General features: G+C 57.8%; 1 protein-coding gene and 1 pseudogene across 1 annotated transcript; both read left to right on the top strand.

The window, feature by feature from the left end:
• The first annotated feature begins 28 nt into the window (after window positions 1–28).
• On the top strand, window positions 29–439 carry LOC105811223 (annotated as a pseudogene).
• BTBD2 (BTB (POZ) domain containing 2) lies at window positions 109–18,009 on the top strand. Its single transcript, XM_012645427.1, has 9 exons — window positions 109–327; window positions 9,695–9,814; window positions 10,863–11,019; window positions 11,647–11,752; window positions 12,316–12,513; window positions 15,888–16,080; window positions 16,312–16,399; window positions 16,613–16,759; window positions 16,938–18,009. The coding sequence occupies exons 2-9, from the start codon at window positions 9,732–9,734 to the stop codon at window positions 17,097–17,099; spliced, it is 1,134 nt and encodes a 377-aa protein (XP_012500881.1). The 5' UTR covers window positions 109–327; window positions 9,695–9,731; the 3' UTR covers window positions 17,100–18,009.
• The last annotated feature ends 2,974 nt before the right edge of the window (window positions 18,010–20,983 follow it).

Here is a 20,983-nt window from a genome sequence, read left to right as displayed (position 1 = left end):
CGTCAGCCGCCCGCCGGCCGAGTCGCGGATGGCCATGGCGATGAGCGCGATGTACGAGTACGGGGGCTTGGGCCGCCGCGTGTACGGCTTGCTGCCCGCCCCCGCCGCGCCCCCAGCGCCGGGCCCCGGGGCGGACGCGCAGGCCGCGGGCGCGGAGCGGGCGGAGGACGCGGGGGCGGCGCTGCTGCGCGAGCCCGTGTACAACTGGCAGGCCACCAAGCCCACCGTGCAGGAGCGCTTCGCCTTCCTCTTCAACAACGAGGTGCTGTGCGACGTGCACTTCCTGGTGGGCAAGGGGCTCAGCTCGCAGCGCATCCCGGCGCACAGGTGGGCCGCGCGGGCGCCACGGGGCCAGGGGGCCAACGCCCGGGAGCCTCCGCCCGGGGACCCCCATCCGGGACCCCCGCCCGGGACCCTCCACCCGGGGACCCCCATCTAGGACCCCCATCCCGGACCCTCCGCTCGGGGACCCCCATCCGGGACCCCCACCCTGGACCGCGGCACCCGGGATCCCCCGCCTCTGCTACCTGTCACCCCTCCACCCCTGCGCTCCGGAACCCCCGCGACCCCTCGGGTCTGCCACCCCTCGGCATCCCCGAACCCGTGACCCCTCCACTCCCGCCCGCACCCCCTGCTGAACCCGGGCTCCGCCACCTCGGTCTGTGACCCCCAGCTCGGGAGTCCTGGTCCCTGCTGTCTCCACCAAAGACCCTCACGCCTCGTCGCACCCCGTCTGGTGTCCCGTGCTCCCCCAGCCCTGCGACGCGGGTCACAGGTCACAACCACCCCCCTCCCCAAGCCCAGCAACCTTAAGGCCCTGAGACCCTGATAGCCCCCTCCGGCCCAGCGCCTCTGCCAGAGACCCCTGCGCCGTGCCGCCTTGGCCACCCCTCCCCCAGCTCCACCAAGTCCAGGCCCTGACTCTGGGCCTGACGCTGCCCGGTGGGCCCTGCACTCGCTCCAGCCTTGCCCCTTGCCCCTTGCCCCTACCCCATCCTTCCTGGGCCACCACCCCAGACCGCTGCCCAAGACTCCCAGCTTGCAAACGCCTCTTTCCCAGAGACCCCCAGCTCCGGAACACCCCCCCACCATCCAGGACCCTCCCCAGCCCCCAGGCCTCCTTTCTGGGAAAGGAGGGGGTCTGGTCCAGGCCCCTGCCCACTCCCAGTCCCTCATTTCAGGGGGCTTGTTGGGGGGAGGGGCTCAGGCTTTCTTGCCTCTGGGGCCTGGAATGTTCTCCGGAGTCTGCTGTGAGCAGTCGATGCCTCCTGACCGGTGGCTTTCTGGCTCCTTCCTGGGTGTTTCTGTACAGCCGAGGGTCCCCCTGCAGTGCTCAGCAGACGTTCCAGCCCGCGGAGGGTCCCGGGACCTCATGTGGCCTGTGCCTTCCCTGTCTGTCATCCAGAGGGGCTGGCCTCTCCCCTTCCCCCCAGGCTGGGAGTGGGGGGCTGCCTGGTTCGCACCCCGACATGGGCTCACTCTCCTGGAGCTTTGGGGAGGGATGCATGCGGCCGGGTCCCGCCCCGCAGCAGGTGGAGTTGGAGAATCCCAAGGTTTCTGCTTGAGGGGGTTGGAGGGGGCCCCTGGGCACTGGCTGACCGTGGGACGTGTACTTGATTATGCTTGAGGGTGCACTGGCTTGGTGGGAAAGTGGGGACGGTAAAGGTGGGGTGAGGCCCCCCAGAGAGAGGCAGCTTAGGGGTCTGGCCTTGGTGGGCACAGTACAGTTGACCCTGGAACAACACGGGGTGAGGGGTGCCCACCCCTGCTTGGTCAAAAATCTGCATGTAACATTTGACTCCCCCAAAACTTAACTAGTAAATAGCTTCCCGCTGACCTGGCCCTGCCAATAACGTAAAGGGTGAACACGTGTTCTGTGCGTTCGGTCAGGTGCGGTGTTTTAATAGCGTGAGCTGGAGAAAAGAAAATGCTATTAAGAAACTCACAAGGAAGAGAAGATAGATTCACTGTTCGCGAAGTGGAGGCGGGTCGTCCTAAAGGTCTCCGTCCTCGCCGTCTTTGCGCTGTGCAGGAGGAGCAGAGGAGGGTGGGTCTTGTCTCTGGCGTGGCAGAGGCAGAAGAAAATCCACATGTGAGTGGACCACAGTGTGGTTCAAGGGTCAGCTGTTTTTACCCAGCATTTGAGGAGAGTCTGGGGGGCTGTAGCAGAGGCTGGGCACTGACCGGGTCCAGGACGACCCCCTGAACGTGTGATGCTGAGGGCGTGTGCGGTGCCCCGAGCTCAGGGTGTGAGCCCCGGAGGCCAGAGGAGCCGGGCAGCTGGGAGCCACAGCAAAGCCAGAGTGGGAGCAGCGAGTGGTTTTGCTGTGGCCCAGAGGGACCAGATCTGCTTTGAGGTGTGGAGTGAGCCTTTGGTGGGGCCAAGGGGCGAGGCCTGGGGAGTGGCAGCCACAGACTCAAGACAAGGGGACAATGGGTTTGGCAGCGGTGGCAGAAAGGGGAAGGAGGATCCAGTGCCTCCTCCCCATGGCCAGGTGAGGGACAGTGGGGGCCTGCAGCGGGGGTCTTGCAGACTTCTGGCTGGAGTGTCATGGCGAGGACAGGCTTGGAAGGGACGAGTTCGGGCATTGGAGGGGCTGAGCTGCCTGGCCGAGCGATGCATCCTGAGCGTGCTGTACCTCAGTTTCCACACCTGTGAAATGGGCTCTTGGGTGCGTCCATCCCCCGATGGAGTGCTTATAACAGTGTGGGTAGAGACGTGCCTCCATGGGAGGGGAGATGGAGCGTCCCACCAGACAGCCCTGAACAGCGGAAAGACGCCCTGCGGACCTTAGTCCCCACCCTGCGTCCAGGCTGGGCCGGCCTCAGGCTCTCTGTAAGGAATGGAGGAGAAAGGGGAAGACAGTAACCTGGCCCTAGGGACCCCGGGACCCCACCTTCACCAGGTGGCCACGGCCAACATCACGGGTGATGTCATGTGGGTATGAGATGTCCCTGGTTGGATGTTCCCAAAACCTATAACCCCGATGGCCTAAATGGTAGCCCCACAAAATGTCCACATCCTAAGCCCTGGAACCTGGGAGTGTGACCTTATTTGGTAAAAGAGTCTTTGCAGATGTGGTTAAGTGAAGGGTCCCAAGATTCGATCGTTCTGCTTATCCGGGTGGCCCTAAACACAGTGACAGATATCCCTCTGAGGAGAAGAGAAGTCAGCGTAGAAAGCCTCATGCAGACGGAGGCAGAGACTGGAGTGATGTGGCCACAAGCCAAGGGACACCCGGGGCTCCCGGAGCTGGAAGAGGCAGGAGGACCCTACCCTGGAGGTTCCAGAGGGAGCGTGGCCCCGAGACACCTTCATGTCACACTTTTGGCCTCCGGGACTGCGCGAGTGCAGATTCCTGTTGCTCTGAGCTGCCCAGTTTGTGGTCATTTCTTGCCACAGCGACAAGAAACCAATACACTCGGTCTAACCACGAGAAAACACGCATCCAGATGGGGGCGACCAGCAAGGCAGCTGGCTGGGCCTCCTGCTGTCAAGGTCACAGAAGACAAGGAGCATCTGAGAAACCGTCACGGCCCAGAGGAGCCCAGGGAGAAGCAAGGACTACATGCCACGTAGGATCGTGGGTGGGGCAGGAAGAGAACAGTGGGGGACAGTGGGACAGCGCAGTGGCGTCTGGAGTTTGCCTACAGAGCAGAGTGGGGCAGGGGCCTGCGCGAGTTGCTAGGAGGGCCGCTCTCCGGGTGGTCTGGACCCATAGTCTTTGGTGGGCATAGCCAAGGGCTGGGGCTCAGAGTGCCCTGAACTCTGGGTGCAGGTGGACTGGGCTTGGCAGAGAGAAGGCCCCGTACCGGAGACCACAGCATAACAGTTGGCATTTGTGATTTCACGTGGCTTCTGGGCTATTCTCTGGGCCCAGATAAGCTTACATCCCATGTCATCTCTGCAAGGTTTTGCCTGGAGGCCTGGCACACAGTAGGTGCTCAGTAAACACGTGTTGGACGACCTGCTGGAACTAAGCATCTCTGTTCTCTCATGGGGCTCAAAGGAGGTATTTAGTGTTTCAGGGTGGTGCTGTTTTAGAAGTATGGATCAGCCAGTCCCCTAACATCAGTATCTGAAATACCTTCTTTCCATCATGGGAAATGGAGAACTCTCTAGAAAGTGGAACAGTCTGTTCCGGGGTCTCTTTGGTTTCATTGATCAGTTTGTGTATTCTTAGCAAACACATTGTTTGAGGATTCTTGCTTTCTGGTGTGGTTTGAGAACTGCTGAGCAAATTCTTCCCAACTTTATTCTTTGCCAAGACTTTTTCAGCTGGTCTCACGCATTTGCTCTCCCGGAATCCTCTCCCATCCATCGATCCGTCTGTATCCTGCAGATACATCCATTGAAACACAGGGCTGGCTGCAGGGGCTGAAGATGGCTGGAAAAAATCTCTTCCATTGTGGAACTTAAATTCTCACGTAGACGCCAGCAGGTTAATGGAAAGGGCTAGAGAGTGAATATTTCTGTGGGTTGTTTGTAGCAACTACTTAATCCTGCTGCAGCAGCACAAAAACTTCCGTAAATCAGCAACCTGTAAATGAATGGGGGTGGCTGTGTTCCAATAAAACTTTATCGACAAAAACAAGTGGTGGGCTGGGTTTGTCCCAAGGGCCGGCCCCTGGCCTAGTGGTTCCCTTTGATTTTCAGAATCAATTTGTTAATTGCTAAAGGATTTTATACTGGAAGTTGGTCTTCCCAAAGATACCAAGTTTGGTAATTTTTTTGCTTAATTTTTTTCTTTTTAGAGACAGGGTCTCACTCTGTCACCCAGGCTGGAGTACAGTGGCATCATCATAGCTCACTGCAGCCTCCAACCGCTGGGCTTAAGTGATCCTCCTGCCTCAGCCTCCCGAGTAGCTGGGACTACAGGCACACGCCACCACCCCTGGCTAACTTTTAAAACATTTTTTTGTAGAGATAGGATCTTGCTGTGTTGCCCAGGCTGGTCTCCCAAAGTGCTGGGATTGTAGCCCTGAGCCACCACCCCCAACCTATGTAGTTATTTCATAGGATTTTCTTTCTATTGTGAATATTACCTTTTTTCCATTCTATTTTTCTAGCTGATTGTTTCTGGAAAGCTGTAGATTTTTGTGAGATTACTTTTATCTGATTCAAACGATTTCTTCCTGAACGCTTAGTGATTTTGCTGTTGGTCCTGCGTTCTGGTCCCATAGGATTTTCTGTGCTGGTGGGAATGTTCTGGGTCTGTGCTGTCTAGTACCGGATGCTGGTCACGTGTGGCCGCTGAGGACTGGACTGACTTGTGGATGGTGTGACCGAGGAATTGAATTTTTAAATCATTTAAATTTAAATTGAGATTTGACTAGCCATGCCTGGCTGGTACTGACCTCTCTGGACAGTGCATGCTCAGACTTTTAAATTCGAGACTCAGGTTGTGGACAGATATTTTCCTTCCTCTCTCTTATTTCTGCCTCTTATTTTTTCTGTTCTTTCTGCATTTCTGACCGTTGTTTACTGATACATAACAGAGGTGGTAGCTGCAGCCTGTTTTTCACGGTTAAGTGTGTTCATTGATATTGGTTTCTCACAAATTCGGTTTATTAGGGTAAGAAAGTTTCCTTGTACAGCTTATACTAAGAGTTTTTATGACGTGAGTGTGGAGTGTTATTTTTGCTGGAGTTAGGTTTATTTGATCTGACAGTTGCCTATGTAGCAAATGCATACAATTGTGCAGCAATTACCATAGCCTAGTTTTTAGTTTTTAATTTTTTAGAAATGGGGTCTTGCTATGTTGTCCAGGCTGGTCTAGAACTCCTGGGCTCAAATGATCCTCCCTCCTCAGCCTCATGAGTAGCTGGGACTACACTACACTCAGCTAATTAAAAAAAAATTTTTTTTAGAGATGGGATCTTGCAATGTTGCCCAGGCTGGTTTCAAACGCCTCGGTTTAATGGCGCCTCCCGCCTCACCCTCCCAAGTAGCTGGGATTACAGGTGTGAGCCACTGCGCCTGGCCACAGTCCAGTTCTTTAATGCTTTAGCGACCCCAAAGATTCCTTCTTGCCCTGTTGCAGTTGGTGCCTGCTCCTGCCCCAGTCCCCAGGCAACACCGAGCTGGTTTCTGGCTCTACAGTTTTGCTATTTTTAGAAATTTCATAGAATTAGGATCATACAATGTGTAGTCCTTGGTCTGGCTTCTTTCATTTCGTGTCAAGTTTGGGAGGTCCACACCATTGCGTGTGCGCATCAGCGGTTCATTTCTTTTTATTGCTAAGGTAATTTACTGCTGAATTTCATCGAATGGCTGCACTGGACCAGTTTGTCCACATAACATCCGTATAGGGAGTCGCCCTATGGGTATTCCCGGTTTTTGGCTATTGTGAATCATGCTGCCATGAGCATTCATGCCCAAGTCCACGTGGGGCCATGTATCTCCTTTCTCTGGTGTGCGTTCCTCAGAGTGGAGTGGTTGTGTGATAGGGTAGCTCTTATGTTTAACGTTTTAAGAAACTGCTAAAGTGTTTTGCAAAGTAACTGCTGCATTTCACGTCCCACCAGCCACGCAGGGGGCGTCCAATGATGTCTTCGTCTGGCTCGGGTATCCTTGTAATTCTGGCCTTGGAAAATGAGCTGTGAAACGTTTCCTCCTCTTTGTTTTTCTTTTATTCTTTTTAGAGACAGGGTCTCGCTGTCACCCAGGCTGGAGTGCAGTGGCCGTCATCAGAGCCCACTGCAGCCTGCAACTCCTGGGCTCAAGCCATCCTCCTGCCTTGGCTCCCCAGAATGCTGGGACTACAGTGTGCGCCACTGCGCTCAGCCAGAGTCCTACAATTTGATTCAATTCTGGCGCTAACTACCCAGTGTGTCAGCACAGACCCCACAGGTCACCGGCTCAGGCCCACAGACCTGCCCCTGCTTCCGACGCCAGTCGTGAGCGGCAGGCCCCAGGTTACCCACGCTTCTGTGCAGCTGGCCTGCAGCCGAGGGTTCCCTCAGCCCAAACCTCCGCCCGATAATTTCCTATCACAGCTCACAGGACTTAGGGACACACTGACATTTACCAGTTTATTATAAAGATCTAATGACAGGTACAGTTGAGCAGTCAGGTAGGGAGGACCATGGGGCAAGGTCCAGGAGGGTCCCGGGCGCAGGAGCCTCTGTCCCCATGGAGCTGGGGTGCGTCGCCCCCCAGCAGTGATGAATTCGCCCAGTTGGAAACTCTCTGAACCCTGTGGCTTAGGGGTGTTCAGGAAGGTTCCGTGACGTAGGATAAAGTCATTACATCTTCGGCCGTTTGTGTGCTGGGCTGTTCTTCTGGTCTTTAACTTGTTTTCCAAAGCTACGTGGGGGATTCTTCTCTGCCCCTTCAGAGTGGTGTGTCGTTCTTTTTTCCGTTTAGTTTTTAAATTGTGGTGAAATCCACAGAACATAAAATGTACCATCGTAACCATTTGTAGGTGCGCAGTTCAGTATCGTTAACACATTGACAGTGTTGTGCAGCCGTGACCACCCTCCGTCTCCAGAACTTTCTCGTCTTCCCAAACTGACGCTCCGTCCCCATGAAACACTCACCCCCCACCCCCTCCCCAGCCCCTGGCGACCACGAATCCACGTCCCGTCTCTGTGGATCTGCCTGTTCTGGATGTTTCATATAAATGGAGTCTGACACTGTGTGTCCTTCTGTGTCTGGCGTCTCTCACTGAGCACGACGTCCTCAAGGTCCCTCCACGCTGTGGCCTGTGTCAGAGCCTTGTCCCTTTTCATGGCTGAGTGATGTTCCACGTGTGGAAAGACCAGGTGTGTGTGTCCACCCCTCTGTCCACGGGCACTGGGTGTTTCTACCTTGTGGCTGTTGGGGATCTTGCTGCCGTGCACCTTTGGGTACGAGTCTTTGCGTGGACAAATGTTTCTGATTCTTTCTAAAGGAGCAGGGGGCTAAAGACACAGGAAGGGGTGGCTGGCTGGGCGTGGGCTGGAGCTGAAGTCCTCGTGAGGGTGACCGAGGGGAGGTTGTGGTGGTAGCGGAGCCACCTGGGGACCCACCTGCGATGGGGTCGTGGCCTCCACCTCGCAGGGCGAAGGAGGTGGTGGTGGGGCTCCTGCCCCCGCCAGGGCAGCTGTGACTCCGCCCTGGGCACAGAGGGCCACATCAAGCTGGGTCTGTGCCTAACATTCCACTTCTGAGTCGTCAGAGGGTTCCCCGCAGGAGGCCGAGATGCTTTTTAAACCAAGAAAGAAAAGACCCACACGGAGGCGCTTCGTTTCTAGAACATCGCGTGGGAGGGAAGCGCGTGGGCCTGGGGCACCGGCCGTGGCGGGGCTGACAGGCCGTCGGGTGGTCACGCGTGCTGGAGGCTGGGGGTGGCGCGGAGCAGCGGGTTTTCCTGAGTCCTGGGGCCCGGAAGGGTGGGCACCTGGCCGTGGTTCCAGGTGGGCACGGGCACCCTTCTGGGGGATACTGGTGAGCCTGCCGCACTCGGTTTCTGGCCTGGCCCCGGGAGCTGAGCTGGACACGCAGCGGGGCTGGCGGGGCGAGTGCGGGGGGAAAAGGGGGGACAGAGCAGCGTCTCCCTTGAGGGGCGGGGGCCTCCCAGGCCGGATGCCCCAAGGGCTGTGGGGAGCTGGCCCCGTGTGGGAGTGGGAGGCCGCCCCGCTGAGGCTTGTGGGCTCTGCCCCACCTGGGACACGTGGACCCGTCTGCCGGCTCCAGAGGTTTCCGGGCAGGGCGTGGCTTCTCAGAACCCGGCATTTGCCAAGTGCAGACACTGGGAGGGGACAGCCCAGGGGCAGGGGACTCAGGGACCTCGCAGGCTGAGGGCAGGTGCTTTGCACCAGGCTGGCCACGTGGCTGCGTCTCCCCCCTGCGCCCCTTCCTGGTTGTCTGCCCCCCCGGGGACCGTGTATGGACAGCACCGAGTGTCGCCGTCCTCAGCCTGGTCACTGTGGAGTCCTCCCCAGCCCTGCGCAGCCAGGCGACCACAGGGGTCACGGCTGGCTCTCTTAGGGTCCCGGGAGGCCCCCATAGCCTGTCTGTGCCCACAGCGCCCTGTTCTGGGTGGAACCCCAGGCCTTCCCCTGGTCGCCGCCCAGCTGGGCCATGGCTGTCCCCACCTGCGCCCTGACGCTCCTCCGTGCTCCTGCTGCTCGCTGGGCCCCCACACCCTTCTCCACAGACTCAGCCGGCCCAGGTGACCCCAGAGGGCTGCCCTGGGCCTTGTGCTCCCGACAGTGTCACGTTGCCCTCCCTCTGACCCACCTCTGGGGCTGCCCAGCCACTCAGACCTCGTCTGCCGCCCTCCATGAGGGCAAAGCCCCAGCCTGTAGCCCTGGAGGAGCGGTGTTGATTGAGCGAGTGAGGGAACGAGTGAATGAATGAATGAGTGAGGGAATGAATGAATGAATGAGTGGCCGAGTGAAGGAGTGCTGTTGCACGGACAGACGGGAGGCTGGAGGGGGCAGAGGGGACCCGACCCCACGCGACCTCAGGGACATCTGTCCAGCTCTGGCCTCTTGTTGCTACTGACCCCTCCGAACCGTTGCCCACTCTCGACACGACACCTGCCTTCCAGAAGCTTCTGCTGCTGTGGTGCTGGGTGTGGTGCCTGCTGGGGGCTGGCAGAGGGTCCCGGTGGGCAGTCACCTTCAGACCCCGCTGCAGCCGTCCAGCCCCCGCCCTCCTGCCCCTGTGTGGTGGCGGCTGACGGTCTCCTCTCTCCCGTGCCAGGTTCGTGCTGGCCGTGGGCAGCGCCGTCTTCGACGCCATGTTCAACGGGGGAATGGCCACCACGTCCACCGAGATTGAGCTGCCCGACGTGGAGCCGGCCGCCTTCCTGGCCCTGCTCAAGTGAGGCTCGCCGGCCGTCCCACACGGGGCAGCGGGGCCCTGGGGAGGGGAAGCCGGGTATCGAGACTCAGAATGGAGCCACGGCTCCACGGAGGTTTCTAGAACCTGCCTTTGTGGGGAGGGCTGGGCTCCAGAGCTTCCCCTTTTAAAAATTATTTCTGGCTAGGCGCGGTGGCTCACGCCTGTAATCCCAGCACTCTGGGAGGCCAAGGCGGGTGGATCGCTCAAGGTCAGGAGTTCGAGACCAGCCTGAGCAAGAGTGAGACCCCCATCTCTACTGAAAAATAGAAAGAAATGATCTGGACAACTAAAAACATATATATATATATATACATAAAAAAATTAGCCGGACATGGTGGCGCATGCCTGTAGTCCCAGCTACTCGGGAAGCTGAGGCAGAAGGATTGCTTGAGCCCAGGAGTTTGAGGTTGCTGTGAGCTAGGCTAACGCCACGGCACTCTAGCCCGGGCAACAGAGCAAGACTCTGTCTCAAAAACAAAACACAACAAAACAAAATTACTTCTGTATCTTTTATGTCGAGATATAATTCTCGTACTGTACAATTCACACATTTAAAGTGTATAATGTAGGGCCAGGCGTGGCTCAGGCCTGTAGTCCCAGCTACTTTGGAGGCTGAGGCAGGAGGATCGCTTAAGCCCAGGAGCTGGAGGCTGCAGTGAGCTGTGATGATGCCACTGCACTCCAGCCTGGGTGACGGAGTGAGACCCTCTCTCTAAAAAAAATAAAAGAAAAAAAAAAAGAGAGGGAAACATTTCCCAACTCATTTTCTGAGGCCAGAACACGTGTTTCTGTGTGTGCGCTCAGATGGAGTTTGCCTATAGATGGGTTCAGTCTCTGGTACGTTTTCACGAGTGTCCCCAGGTCAGAGGGTGCTGATTCTGGAACCTTCTGGCCGGTGAGGTGGGGTGGTTGGATCATGCCGGCTTGAGAGAGGGCGGCCGAGTCTGACATCCGAGGGGTCACCTGGGGCTGTCCCCAGGCTCAGCCTTGGTGGCCCCGTCTCACAGCCACCATGCCTCGCCCTCAGGTTTTTGTACTCGGACGAGGTACAGATCGGGCCCGAGACGGTGATGACCACGCTGTACACGGCCAAGAAGTACGCGGTGCCGGCGCTTGAGGCCCACTGCGTGGAGTTCCTCAAGAAGAACCTGCGGGCGGACAACGCCTTCATGCTGCTCACACAGGTGGGCGAGAGCCGCTGGGCCTGGTCCTCTTGGGTTTGCCGCGCTATTTGGAAATAATTACAGCGCGATGTTACGTACCTTGATCGACGAGGTTTCCGGCGCCCCTTCCTATCCTGTGTCCGTGAGGCTCAGGGCTGGGGCGAGCGGTGCCGGGTTCCCAAATGGGGCCGGAGACTCAGCTTCCCTGGTCGAACGAGCCCGAACCTTCTCCCTCTTGGCTGGGGAGGGGCCCCGGTGGCCGCCTGCAGGAAGCCGGGCCATCCCGTCAGCATAGCCCTCCCGGGGCCCCATGGCACGGCACTGTCCCGCCGCAGTCCTGGGCTGGAGCTTGTGCCCTAGGACGCGGCCCCTCCAGCCACAGGGGACGAGGGTGTCTTGTGGCCTGGAAGCTTCATCAGGTCGCCCCTGCCTGGCCCACTCACGCCGTCCTGCTCAGGGTCAGGGCCGCGCGCTGCCGCCCTAAAGCACACGCCTGGCGGGGCCGTGTGGGCACAGGTCCCTTCCTTCCTCGGCCTCTGCTGTCCGGGAGGGGTTTTCACCAGCTCCCCCGACCCCGCTGTGGGGCCCCCCCCGCCGTGGCTCTGTCTCGGGCTGGGAGCCGACGTCTCCCCGGACGCCTCCCACCAGGCGCGACTGTTTGACGAGCCGCAGCTGGCCAGCCTGTGCCTGGAGAACATCGACAAGAACACGTCAGACGCCATCACCGCCGAGGGCTTCACTGACATCGACCTGGGTAAGGCCCGGCCACCTTGGGCGCCACTGAGGGCCCGAGGGAGCCTCAGGTGGGAATCCGAGCTGGGCCTCAGCTGGAGGGTCGGGGTAAGCGGTGGGGGCCCACCCGAGCGAGACCCGCAGGGGAGCCGGGCACTCGCCAGCCGCAGGAGCTGGGGTGCGCACACGCCCGGGCAGTCTGGGCTGCGGCCTCGGCGAAGGGCGCAGACAAGGCACTACTGTCAGTCATGGCAGGAGGTGACCCCCCGATCCTGGGGTCACCACTATTGCAGCCATGAAGACCACCTTGTCCTCTTAAAGCCAGCAAATTTCTCTGGCAGAGGGCCCAGTGGTCGATGTTTTTGGCTTTGTCAGCAAACAGCTTCTGTTCCAGAGTCTTCAGCTCTGCCCTTGTGGCTTTAAACCACCTTAGACGATAGGAAAATGAATGGGATTGGCCGTGTGTCCATAAAACTTTATTACAAACACAGGCAGGGGGCCGGGTTGCCGAACCCCAGCTTTAACCACAGCTTCCACATCAGGGTGGGCACCGCGGTTCACACGACCGCTTCCCCTTCCCTGTAGACACGCTGGTGGCCGTCCTGGAGCGAGACACCCTGGGCATCCGGGAGGTGCGGTTGTTCAACGCTGTCGTCCGCTGGTCTGAGGCCGAATGTCAGCGGCAACAGCTGCAGGTGACGCCCGAGAACAAGCGGAAGGTTCTGGGCAAGGCCCTGGGCCTCATCCGCTTCCCACTGATGACCATCGAGGAGTTTGCCGCAGGTAACGGAGCCCACGGGGCCTGGGCAGAGGGGCCGGCGCGGGAGGAGCGTGACCCCCAGTGACACCGGGCTCCTTGGTCACACGCGTCTGCCCCGCCGGGAACACAGACGTGCTTCTCGGCGCTGACAACTGCGGTCCCCCATGTTCATTGTGGAAAACTTGAAAAATGCATAAAAGTATAAAGATGGCATCAAACCTGATCTGTGAACCGTGAGCGCGCGGGCGCGTCTGTCCCCTCTGCAGCCCCGGTCTGTGCGTCCATGGTGCGAGGCCGTCTGTATCTGTGCGCCGCCGGCGGCCGTGTCTGGTTGTGCTTTGGCGTCACCAGCCCAGGGCTCTTGTCCTGTCTGTCAGCTCAGGTGTCACCGTCCGTGGTGAGCCCACGTGAAGGAGTCTGAAGTGGCCAGGGCCAGTCCCTGTGCCCCTCAGGGTCCCCTGCTGCAGGGTCTGGAGCTCCGGGGTGACGGTGTGTGGCCACTCATATCCAGGGCTGTGTGTCCCTGGGGCCAGACAGTCCTGGAAGGTTCCAGAGGGGCTGAGAGACGCAGCCCTGTGGCCGGTGCACCCTCACCGTCCCATTGCTCCCGGGTCCACGCGGCCCCTGCCCTCGCCAGACTTAAGGTCATCAGATTTAGCAACAACAACAACAAATGATGTTTTAGCATAAGTATTTCCCATGCACTGTTTGGGACATACTTACCCTAAAAATTATTCATTGATCTGAATTCAGATTTAACCGGCATGCGACATTTTATCTGGGGACCCTCCCTGGGTTTGTGGGTGTAGGAGACGCCCTCAGGGGGGTCTTCGACAAGTCATGTGTTGCCCCAGTCCCTGTCTTTTGCCCAGGGTTGGGTGGCCCTGGGTCGTGCAAGACCCGTCGAGGGAACGGTCAGCAGGCGTTAGGGTGGGGGCGCCGTCGCTGGGCAGGAAGAGGCCTGGGGGGAGGCTGCCTGTCCACAAAGGCCATGAGGGGTCTGTGCCGTCCCCACGTGTACACAGGGCCGTCTCCTCGAGGCCCGGAGTTGTGTCTCGCGCGTCTGACTTTTCGTCATCAGTGTTTTACAGAGGACTGTTGAGGCCCGGAGAGGGTCACCCACCAAAGTCTGTGCCCAGCAGTGGGGACATGTGGTCACTGCTTCGTGGGGGGTGGGGGCGTGGATAGTTAATCAGTCAAGGTGCAGGTGGGGCTAATGCCCAGACCCTTCTGTGACGCCGGGGTTCACTTCCCGAGTGCATGGGGGTCGGAGTTGCAGGGCTGGGGTGGCCGTGCCCCCCCCATCCCCAGGTGTCCCTCAGCTGGTGCTGGCGATGCGTCCTCGCTGCCTGGAGACCTCCACCCGTACCTGGTACCCTGGCCGGTGGGCTCAGTGGCTCCCTCGAGCCCTGGTTTGCCCCATCCCTGGACTGGGGCTGGCGAGGACGGGGTGTCTGGAGTGGAGAACGGGGTGGGGCAGTTGCCGTGACCGTGTCTGTTTGGGTGAGGCCCCAGGGAATGTCCCCATGTCGCGGGCATTGCTATTTGTCAAGTATTTATTGAGTGCCTACTGTGTACTAGGTCTAGTCTAGGCCCTGGATGTGGCAGTGACAGCAGCCCAGGCACGCCCCGTCCTAAACACCTGCCCAAGCGGCCCCTTGTTGGCCCAGCTCTCCCAAAACACGGCCGTCCTCCCTGCCAGGAAAGCACGGACACCACCACCTCCTGGGTGTGCCATCCCCATGCAGCCCCTGAGTTCCCTCCGTGTCGCGCTGTCCCACTTCCTTTCCTTGGGTCCACCTTCCGGAACATACTGTGTGTCTGGATCTCATGTGCTAATGTAAATCCAGGTGTTCCCCCAAGAGTGCCCTCCCCGACATTTGCTGTCCCCAGAAATGGCCCAGCCACCAACCTGCAGGACCAGACACCTGGGAGCCCCCCACAGGGTCTCCCAGCCGTCACTCGAGCCCTCAGCCTAAGGGCTGTGCCGGTTCCCCAAATCCTGGATCGTATCGGGCTGGATCCCGAAGCAGCTTCCCTCTCCGGATGGAACTCCTGCTTGTGGCCTCGGGGTCCATCTGCCTGTTCCTTCCCGGGGCCACCCCCACCAGGGTCTGGAAGCTTCCCCCATACCTCCATGGAACCCCCACTGTGTACCACCCCCAGGCTTGGCGTTAGGGTTGGGCCTTCTCCCTGGCCAGGTCCCCCCTTGGTGGGCGCCCCCAGGGCACGGGCAGTGGGGTCAGAGAAGGTGCCGGGTGAGCGTCTGGCGTGAGTGAAGGACCCTTCCTCTCTTGCGAATCTGGCCGTGTGTCCACGAAAACCAGGGTGGTGGCAGGGACAGATCCCTGAAGGCTTGGCCTGGCCCCGGGTTGCTTGGTATGTCGCAGAGGGGACCCCTCTCTGCTCAGCAGGCTGAAGCCTGGAGGAGCCCCTCAGGGACTTGCCCTGCCAAGTGTGTGGTCACAGTGACGTCCCGGTGTATTATTTCTGCAGTTTATACAAAGATTTATTTTTAAAAAATAGTTAACATTTTTCATTCAGTTTTGTTACTCAGTCTTCCTTATTCAGTTAATCCATGTAAGTCTGTATTTTCACCTGTTGTGATTTTTACTTTAGAGACCAGGTCTCGCTATGTTGCCCAGGCTGGTCTCGAGCTCCCGGGCTCAAGCGATGCTGCCACCTTGGCCCCCCGAGTGGCTGGGACCTTGGGTGTGAGCCACTGTGCCTGGCTTCTCAGCTGTTACTAAAATCTCTGCTTAAACGTTGGGCTGTTTTGCCGCCGTGCGTGACACAGAAATGAGCTGGAAATTGCTCAGTGAGCGAGTCTGGAAGCTACGCAGGGGTGGGAGGCTCTGGATCCGCCTGGTTCCGCTCCTCCTGGCCCAGAGCCTGGTGTGTCCACGTCACTGTCGCATCTCTGCATCTGGATTTCAACCTTCCGGACTCTTCCATGGCTCAAGGGTCACCTCCCTGCTGGTGTAAGCGCTTCAGGAATGGGCTGCTCAGGGTCTGCCCTGGGGCCAGGAGCCTGGGGCCACCTAGAAGCCAGGGCTGCAGCCCGGTGTACCACCTGTGAGTGACCCTCTGCAAGGCCGTGGCCCTGCGTGGCCGGGCAGAGCAGCGCCTCCGCCACTGTGAAGTGAGGGGTGTCGCTGCACTGGCGGGCTGAGACCTGGTGCCCACCCCCTGGGGTTGGATTCTGAGGTTCCGCCCAGTCACGGAGCGAGTCAGCCCCTGGTCTTTGCGGGACCCCTGCCCAGACAGGGCAGTGGGTGGCAGCAGGGGTCCCCTGCATTCTGGGAATTGGAGGAGCAGTGTGTCCTCGGGCCTTCCCTCCCACCCCCTCCCTACCCCGCGGCCAGACACCCCCTGCCCAGCCCTCCTGTGCCCACAGGCCCTGCGCAGTCGGGCATCCTGGTGGACCGCGAGGTGGTCAGCCTCTTCCTGCACTTCACCGTCAACCCGAAGCCGCGCGTGGAGTTCATCGACCGCCCGCGCTGCTGCCTGCGCGGGAAGGAGTGCAGCATCAACCGCTTCCAGCAGGTGGAGAGCCGCTGGGGCTACAGCGGCACCAGCGACCGCATCAGGTGGGGTGCAGAGGGGCGGGGGCAGAGAGGTGGGGCACAGATGGAGAGATGCCCCCCATGGGAGGGGCCAGTAGCAGGGGGGAGGGGGACGCAGGTGGTGGGGGGCGTTTTCCTGCGGCCGGGTCTGTGCCCACCTGGGAGGCCTCGGGTCGCAGCACAGCAGAGTCCCCTTCCGGTCGTCCTCTCGGTCCCTGGACGTTAACCCCCGGCCTCTGCCACCCGCCGCTGCAGGTTCTCGGTCAACAAGCGCATCTTCGTGGTGGGCTTTGGGCTCTATGGATCCATCCACGGGCCCACGGACTACCAAGTGAACATCCAGGTCTGTGGCTGGGGCCCCGCCCCGCCCATTCCCACAGGCCCCACCCACACCTGGCCCCGCCCACCCATCTCCCATAGGCCACACCCCACTCCCCCAGTCCCACTCCGTACCCCCCTCTTACCTCGCGGTGGTAGAGAATGTTCCGGAGCCCATGGAACCTGGGCAGGTGGGTCCCGCCTGCTGCCCCAGGCACTGAGCGCCCCGCACCCGCAGATCATCCACACAGACAGCAACACCGTGCTGGGCCAGAATGACACGGGCTTCAGCTGCGACGGCTCGGCCAGCACGTTCCGCGTCATGTTCAAGGAGCCGGTGGAGGTGCTGCCCAACGTCAACTACACGGCCTGCGCCACGCTCAAGGTCGTGCAGTGGGAGGGGGGCCGGCAGGGACGGGTCTGGGCCAGAGGGGTGGCTGGTGGGGTGGAGGTCTCTGGCACAGAGACTCCCTCCCCGATGGGGAACTTGGTCCCCCCAGGACCCAGCGTGTCTGGGGACCTGGCGCTGGGGGGGTCGTGACCCCGCTGTGCCCCGCCCACAGGGCCCGGACTCCCACTATGGCACCAAAGGCCTGCGCAAGGTGACCCATGAGTCGCCCACAACGGGGGCCAAGACCTGTTTCACCTTCTGCTACGCAGCCGGGAACAACAATGGCACGTCTGTGGAAGACGGTCAGATCCCCGAGGTCATCTTCTATACCTAGGCTGTCTCCCCACCGCCCACCCGTGGGGGACAACCAGGTCCCCGAGGCCATCTTCACACTAGGCCACCCCACACTGTGCCCTCGGCCATCTGCCCACTCCCTGCCACCTTTCTCAGCATCACGAAAGGGGCTGCCCTGTGTCCGTGGTGACAAGTGAGGCTGCTTATTTCATAGAAGCCAGGGAGGTGGCCAGGCTGGGGCCCCTTCCAGACAATCCCTCAGGACCGGGGGCTGGCCGCACCTGCCCCGCCCGAGCAGGCCTAGGCTCGGGTCACGGCCCCTGCAGCTCGGGCGTCTGCCCAGCTCTCCTGACCAGGGTCCGTGTAGGGTGTCTCCCGTCTGTTCTGTTAACTGCACATGGCAATGCATTTGGGGTTCCCATTTCTCTGCCAGGAGATGCTTCGTGGGGGCAGCTCCAGAGCCATTGGTGTGGGCCTTCTGTTCCCCTCCTTGTCAGTTCACTGGGGACATGCAGGTCCCACCTGCCATGCGCGTAAGGCTGCCCCAGCCTGCTGGCGCCCCCACCTCCGGGATGCTGGCCCAAGGCCTGCGGTGTGGGGCTGGAGCCCTGCACGGTCCTGGGGGATGGGCTCCCGTCAAGCCCAGCCCCAGCCCAGGGGGCTGGCGGTTTGCCCTTTCCGTTCTCATCCATGCAGTGGGCCCCGTGCTGTCCCCCCTCTCTGGACAGGCCCCTGCAGCTGAGGGCAGGGCCTCACAAGGCCCAGTGGGTCCCTGGCTGGCCTGCCCACCTGTACATACCGTAGCCCACCCCACCCCGGCCACCGAGTGTCGCCTGGAGGTGCTGGAGGGCACAGCCCCTCCCCACCCCTACCCCTCGTGTTTCTGCCCCAGTGACTCCTGGAACCCACGTCCTCCCCAAAGCCATGGAAGGTGTGCCCTCACACCACGGCCCAAATGATTTTTTTTTTTAATAAAGGAAAGAAACACTTGCCTTGAGCTGCTGAGTGCTTCTTCCCGAGAGGGGCATCGAGGAAGCAGTGGGCAGGGCTGGGGCCTGCAGGACTGGGCAGCTTAGGGAAGTCCCCCCTGTAAGAGGGGCCGTGAGCGCCGTGCGGTTCTGCTATCACTGGAGGACACGTGGGCCCACTGGGCCTCTGCAGCCACCCTCCTGCGCACCACACCCACAGAGGCTTTAGCACAGGTGTGCTGGAAGCCTGTGCCAACTCACGTCGGTAACGGTCCCGCTGGCTGCTAGGGGACCACGGATCATTCGTAAGGGACAGAGAAGCAGGGAGTGCTGGGTTCTGGCCACAACTGCACAGCTCGTGTGAGACAAACCGTCTTTTGGAAACCAGCTGAAGGAACCACCAGACCAGACAGGAGGCAGTGGGGCAGGCAGAGCTGGGAGGAGGGCACCCCACGAGGTGGCCCGCGTTCCCTCCAGCTCTTTCCTGAGGGCATTTCCCCAGCATTGCCTCAGGGAAAAAGCAAAGTCTCACGAGTTGAAAAGACAGGGTCAAGGTTTGTGGCTGGGGACACAAAGACAAACTCCTGGGGCAAAGGAACCAGCAGGGAATGGGAGTCTGTGCTCAGCTGCTCTCAAGCCATTGCCTGACTCACGCACATACATACAGGGCAAGAGTCCAAGAAATCCAGCAGCAGGCAGCCACCAAGCAGGTACAGGGCAGAGCAAGGTTCAGAAGTTGTGCAGAGCCAGGAGCAGGCACTGGAGGTGGAGCTCAGCCTAGGTAGGGGTGGCCGGAAGGGACCTGCACCAGGAACAAGGACAGCACCCCTGGGACAAAACCTAAAGAGACAAGCCTTATAACGAAGCCTGGCTAGGACTGCAGGAGCCTCTTGCCTTTTCTTTCTCGGGAAAGACAACATCAGCACAAGCCTCCACTGTTCGTCATCTACAATGTCCAGCATCCACTCAAAGATTACAAAGCATGCTAATAATACAACTACAAAGAGAAAACACAGAACATAGAAACAGACCCCATTTCAGATGCTGAAGTTATGGCAAATTTGTATACTTAAGACAACAGAAGAAATGGATGAAAAAAATAATTTCAACATAGAGTTGAAATTTGCCATTCTAGAATGGTAAAATACAATAGCTGTAATTAAGGACTCCCTGGGATAGGAGTAACAGTAGACTGGACATAAAAGATGACAGAATTGGTAAATTAGAATCCAGGGCAACAACAACTAAAAGTCCAAGGTAAAGCAGAGGGTAAAAAAAGAGTGGAAAACCAGAATAGGACATAAGAGACATATGACACAGGGTCTAACACACGTCTAAAGAGAGTCCCAGAAAGAGAGGAGAGAGTGACACCCAAGCTATAGCTGAAGCGATGACAGCTAAGAATTTTCCAAAATGAATGAAAGACACAAACCCACATATTAAAATAAAACAAAACAAAAAACTCACATGTGACCCAGGATTAAAAAAAAAAAAGAACCTCGCCCCCCCCAAAACCAAACTAGATGTCACGTATAAACTGCTGAAAAGCAAAGGCGCAGTGGCTCACGCCTATAATCCTAGCACTTTGAGGAGGATCACTTGAGGCCAAGAGTTGGAGGCTGCAGTGAGCTATTGTGACACCACTGCACTCCAGGCTGGGCAACAGAGGGGAACCCTATAAAAATAATAAATTTTAAAAGCAACAAGGAGAAAGAAAGTACTCCCACGACAGAATTCTGTGCCTTTCAAAAATGAAAGTAAAAACATAAACCAGAGTCAAAGAAAGCAGGTAGATGACACACTTAAACTCAACTATATAATTACACTAAATGTAAACAGATTTAAATGCTCCAGTTAAAAGATGAAGATTGTCAGATTTGAACCACATGAACAATAAATTTGACCTAATTGACATATATAGAACACTACATCCAATAACTGCAGAACACGTGTTCCTTTCCAGTGCACAAGGAACAATGAAGTTATGGGCTACGTGAAGGAAGAAGAGATGACCCACGATCAAGAGAAAAACCAGCCAATAGAAGCAGATCTACAGAGGCCGGATGCTGAAATTAGTCGTCTATGATTTTTGAATCACTGTTTCCAATCTGTTAAAGAATATAGGGGCAGAAGAGTAAATAGATGGAGAATTTCAACAGAGAAACAGGAACTCCAAAGAGACTCAGTGACAGATGAACACACACACACACACACACACACACACACACACACAGGACTGGAGGAGGAGAAATTCTCGAACTGAAATATATCTGCAAATAATTTTTTGCATGTCTTAAGAGCAGACAAGACACAACAGAAGAGAAACTAGTACATCCAAAGACAGGTCAAAAGAAATGATCCAAACTGAAGCAGAAAGAAAATAGAAATAAAACAGTCTCAGAGACCTGTGGGATAATATTAATATAAACTGGTCCTATATACAGCTAACTGTAGTCCTGGGAAGAGAGAGAGAGAGAATGGGCAGAAGAAATGTTCCAAGAGGTAATAGCTAGAAATTTTCCCGAATGATGAAAGATATCTATCCACAGATCCAATAAGCTCAGCGAATGACAAGCAGTATAAACACAATGAAAACCGTACATCATAGCTAAATAACTTAAAACCAAAGATACAGAAAAAATTCTCAACAACAGCCAGACAAAAAAGGTCCACTACTTTGAAGGGAATGACAATGACAACTGACTTCTCAACAGAAATAATGGAATATTTAAAATGCCAAAAGGCAAAAAAACAAAAATTTAGAATTCACCAACTGAGAATTCTACTCTCAGCAAAAACATACTTCATTAATGAAGATTTTTCAGACAACCAAAACCTAAGATAATGTGTTGCCAACAAACCCTCACTATAACAAATATTAGGTCGGGCTTGGTGGCTCATGCCTGTAATCCTAGCACTTTGGGAGGCCAAGGCAGGAGGATTGATTAAGGCCAGG

Source organism: Propithecus coquereli, unplaced genomic scaffold (assembly GCF_000956105.1).
Source record: "Propithecus coquereli isolate 6110/MARCELLA unplaced genomic scaffold, Pcoq_1.0 Scaffold232, whole genome shotgun sequence".
NCBI classification, from domain to species: Eukaryota; Metazoa; Chordata; class Mammalia; order Primates; family Indriidae; genus Propithecus; species Propithecus coquereli.
The sequence above is the reverse complement of the archived record's forward strand: the minus strand, read 5'-3'. Positions and strand labels throughout refer to the sequence as shown.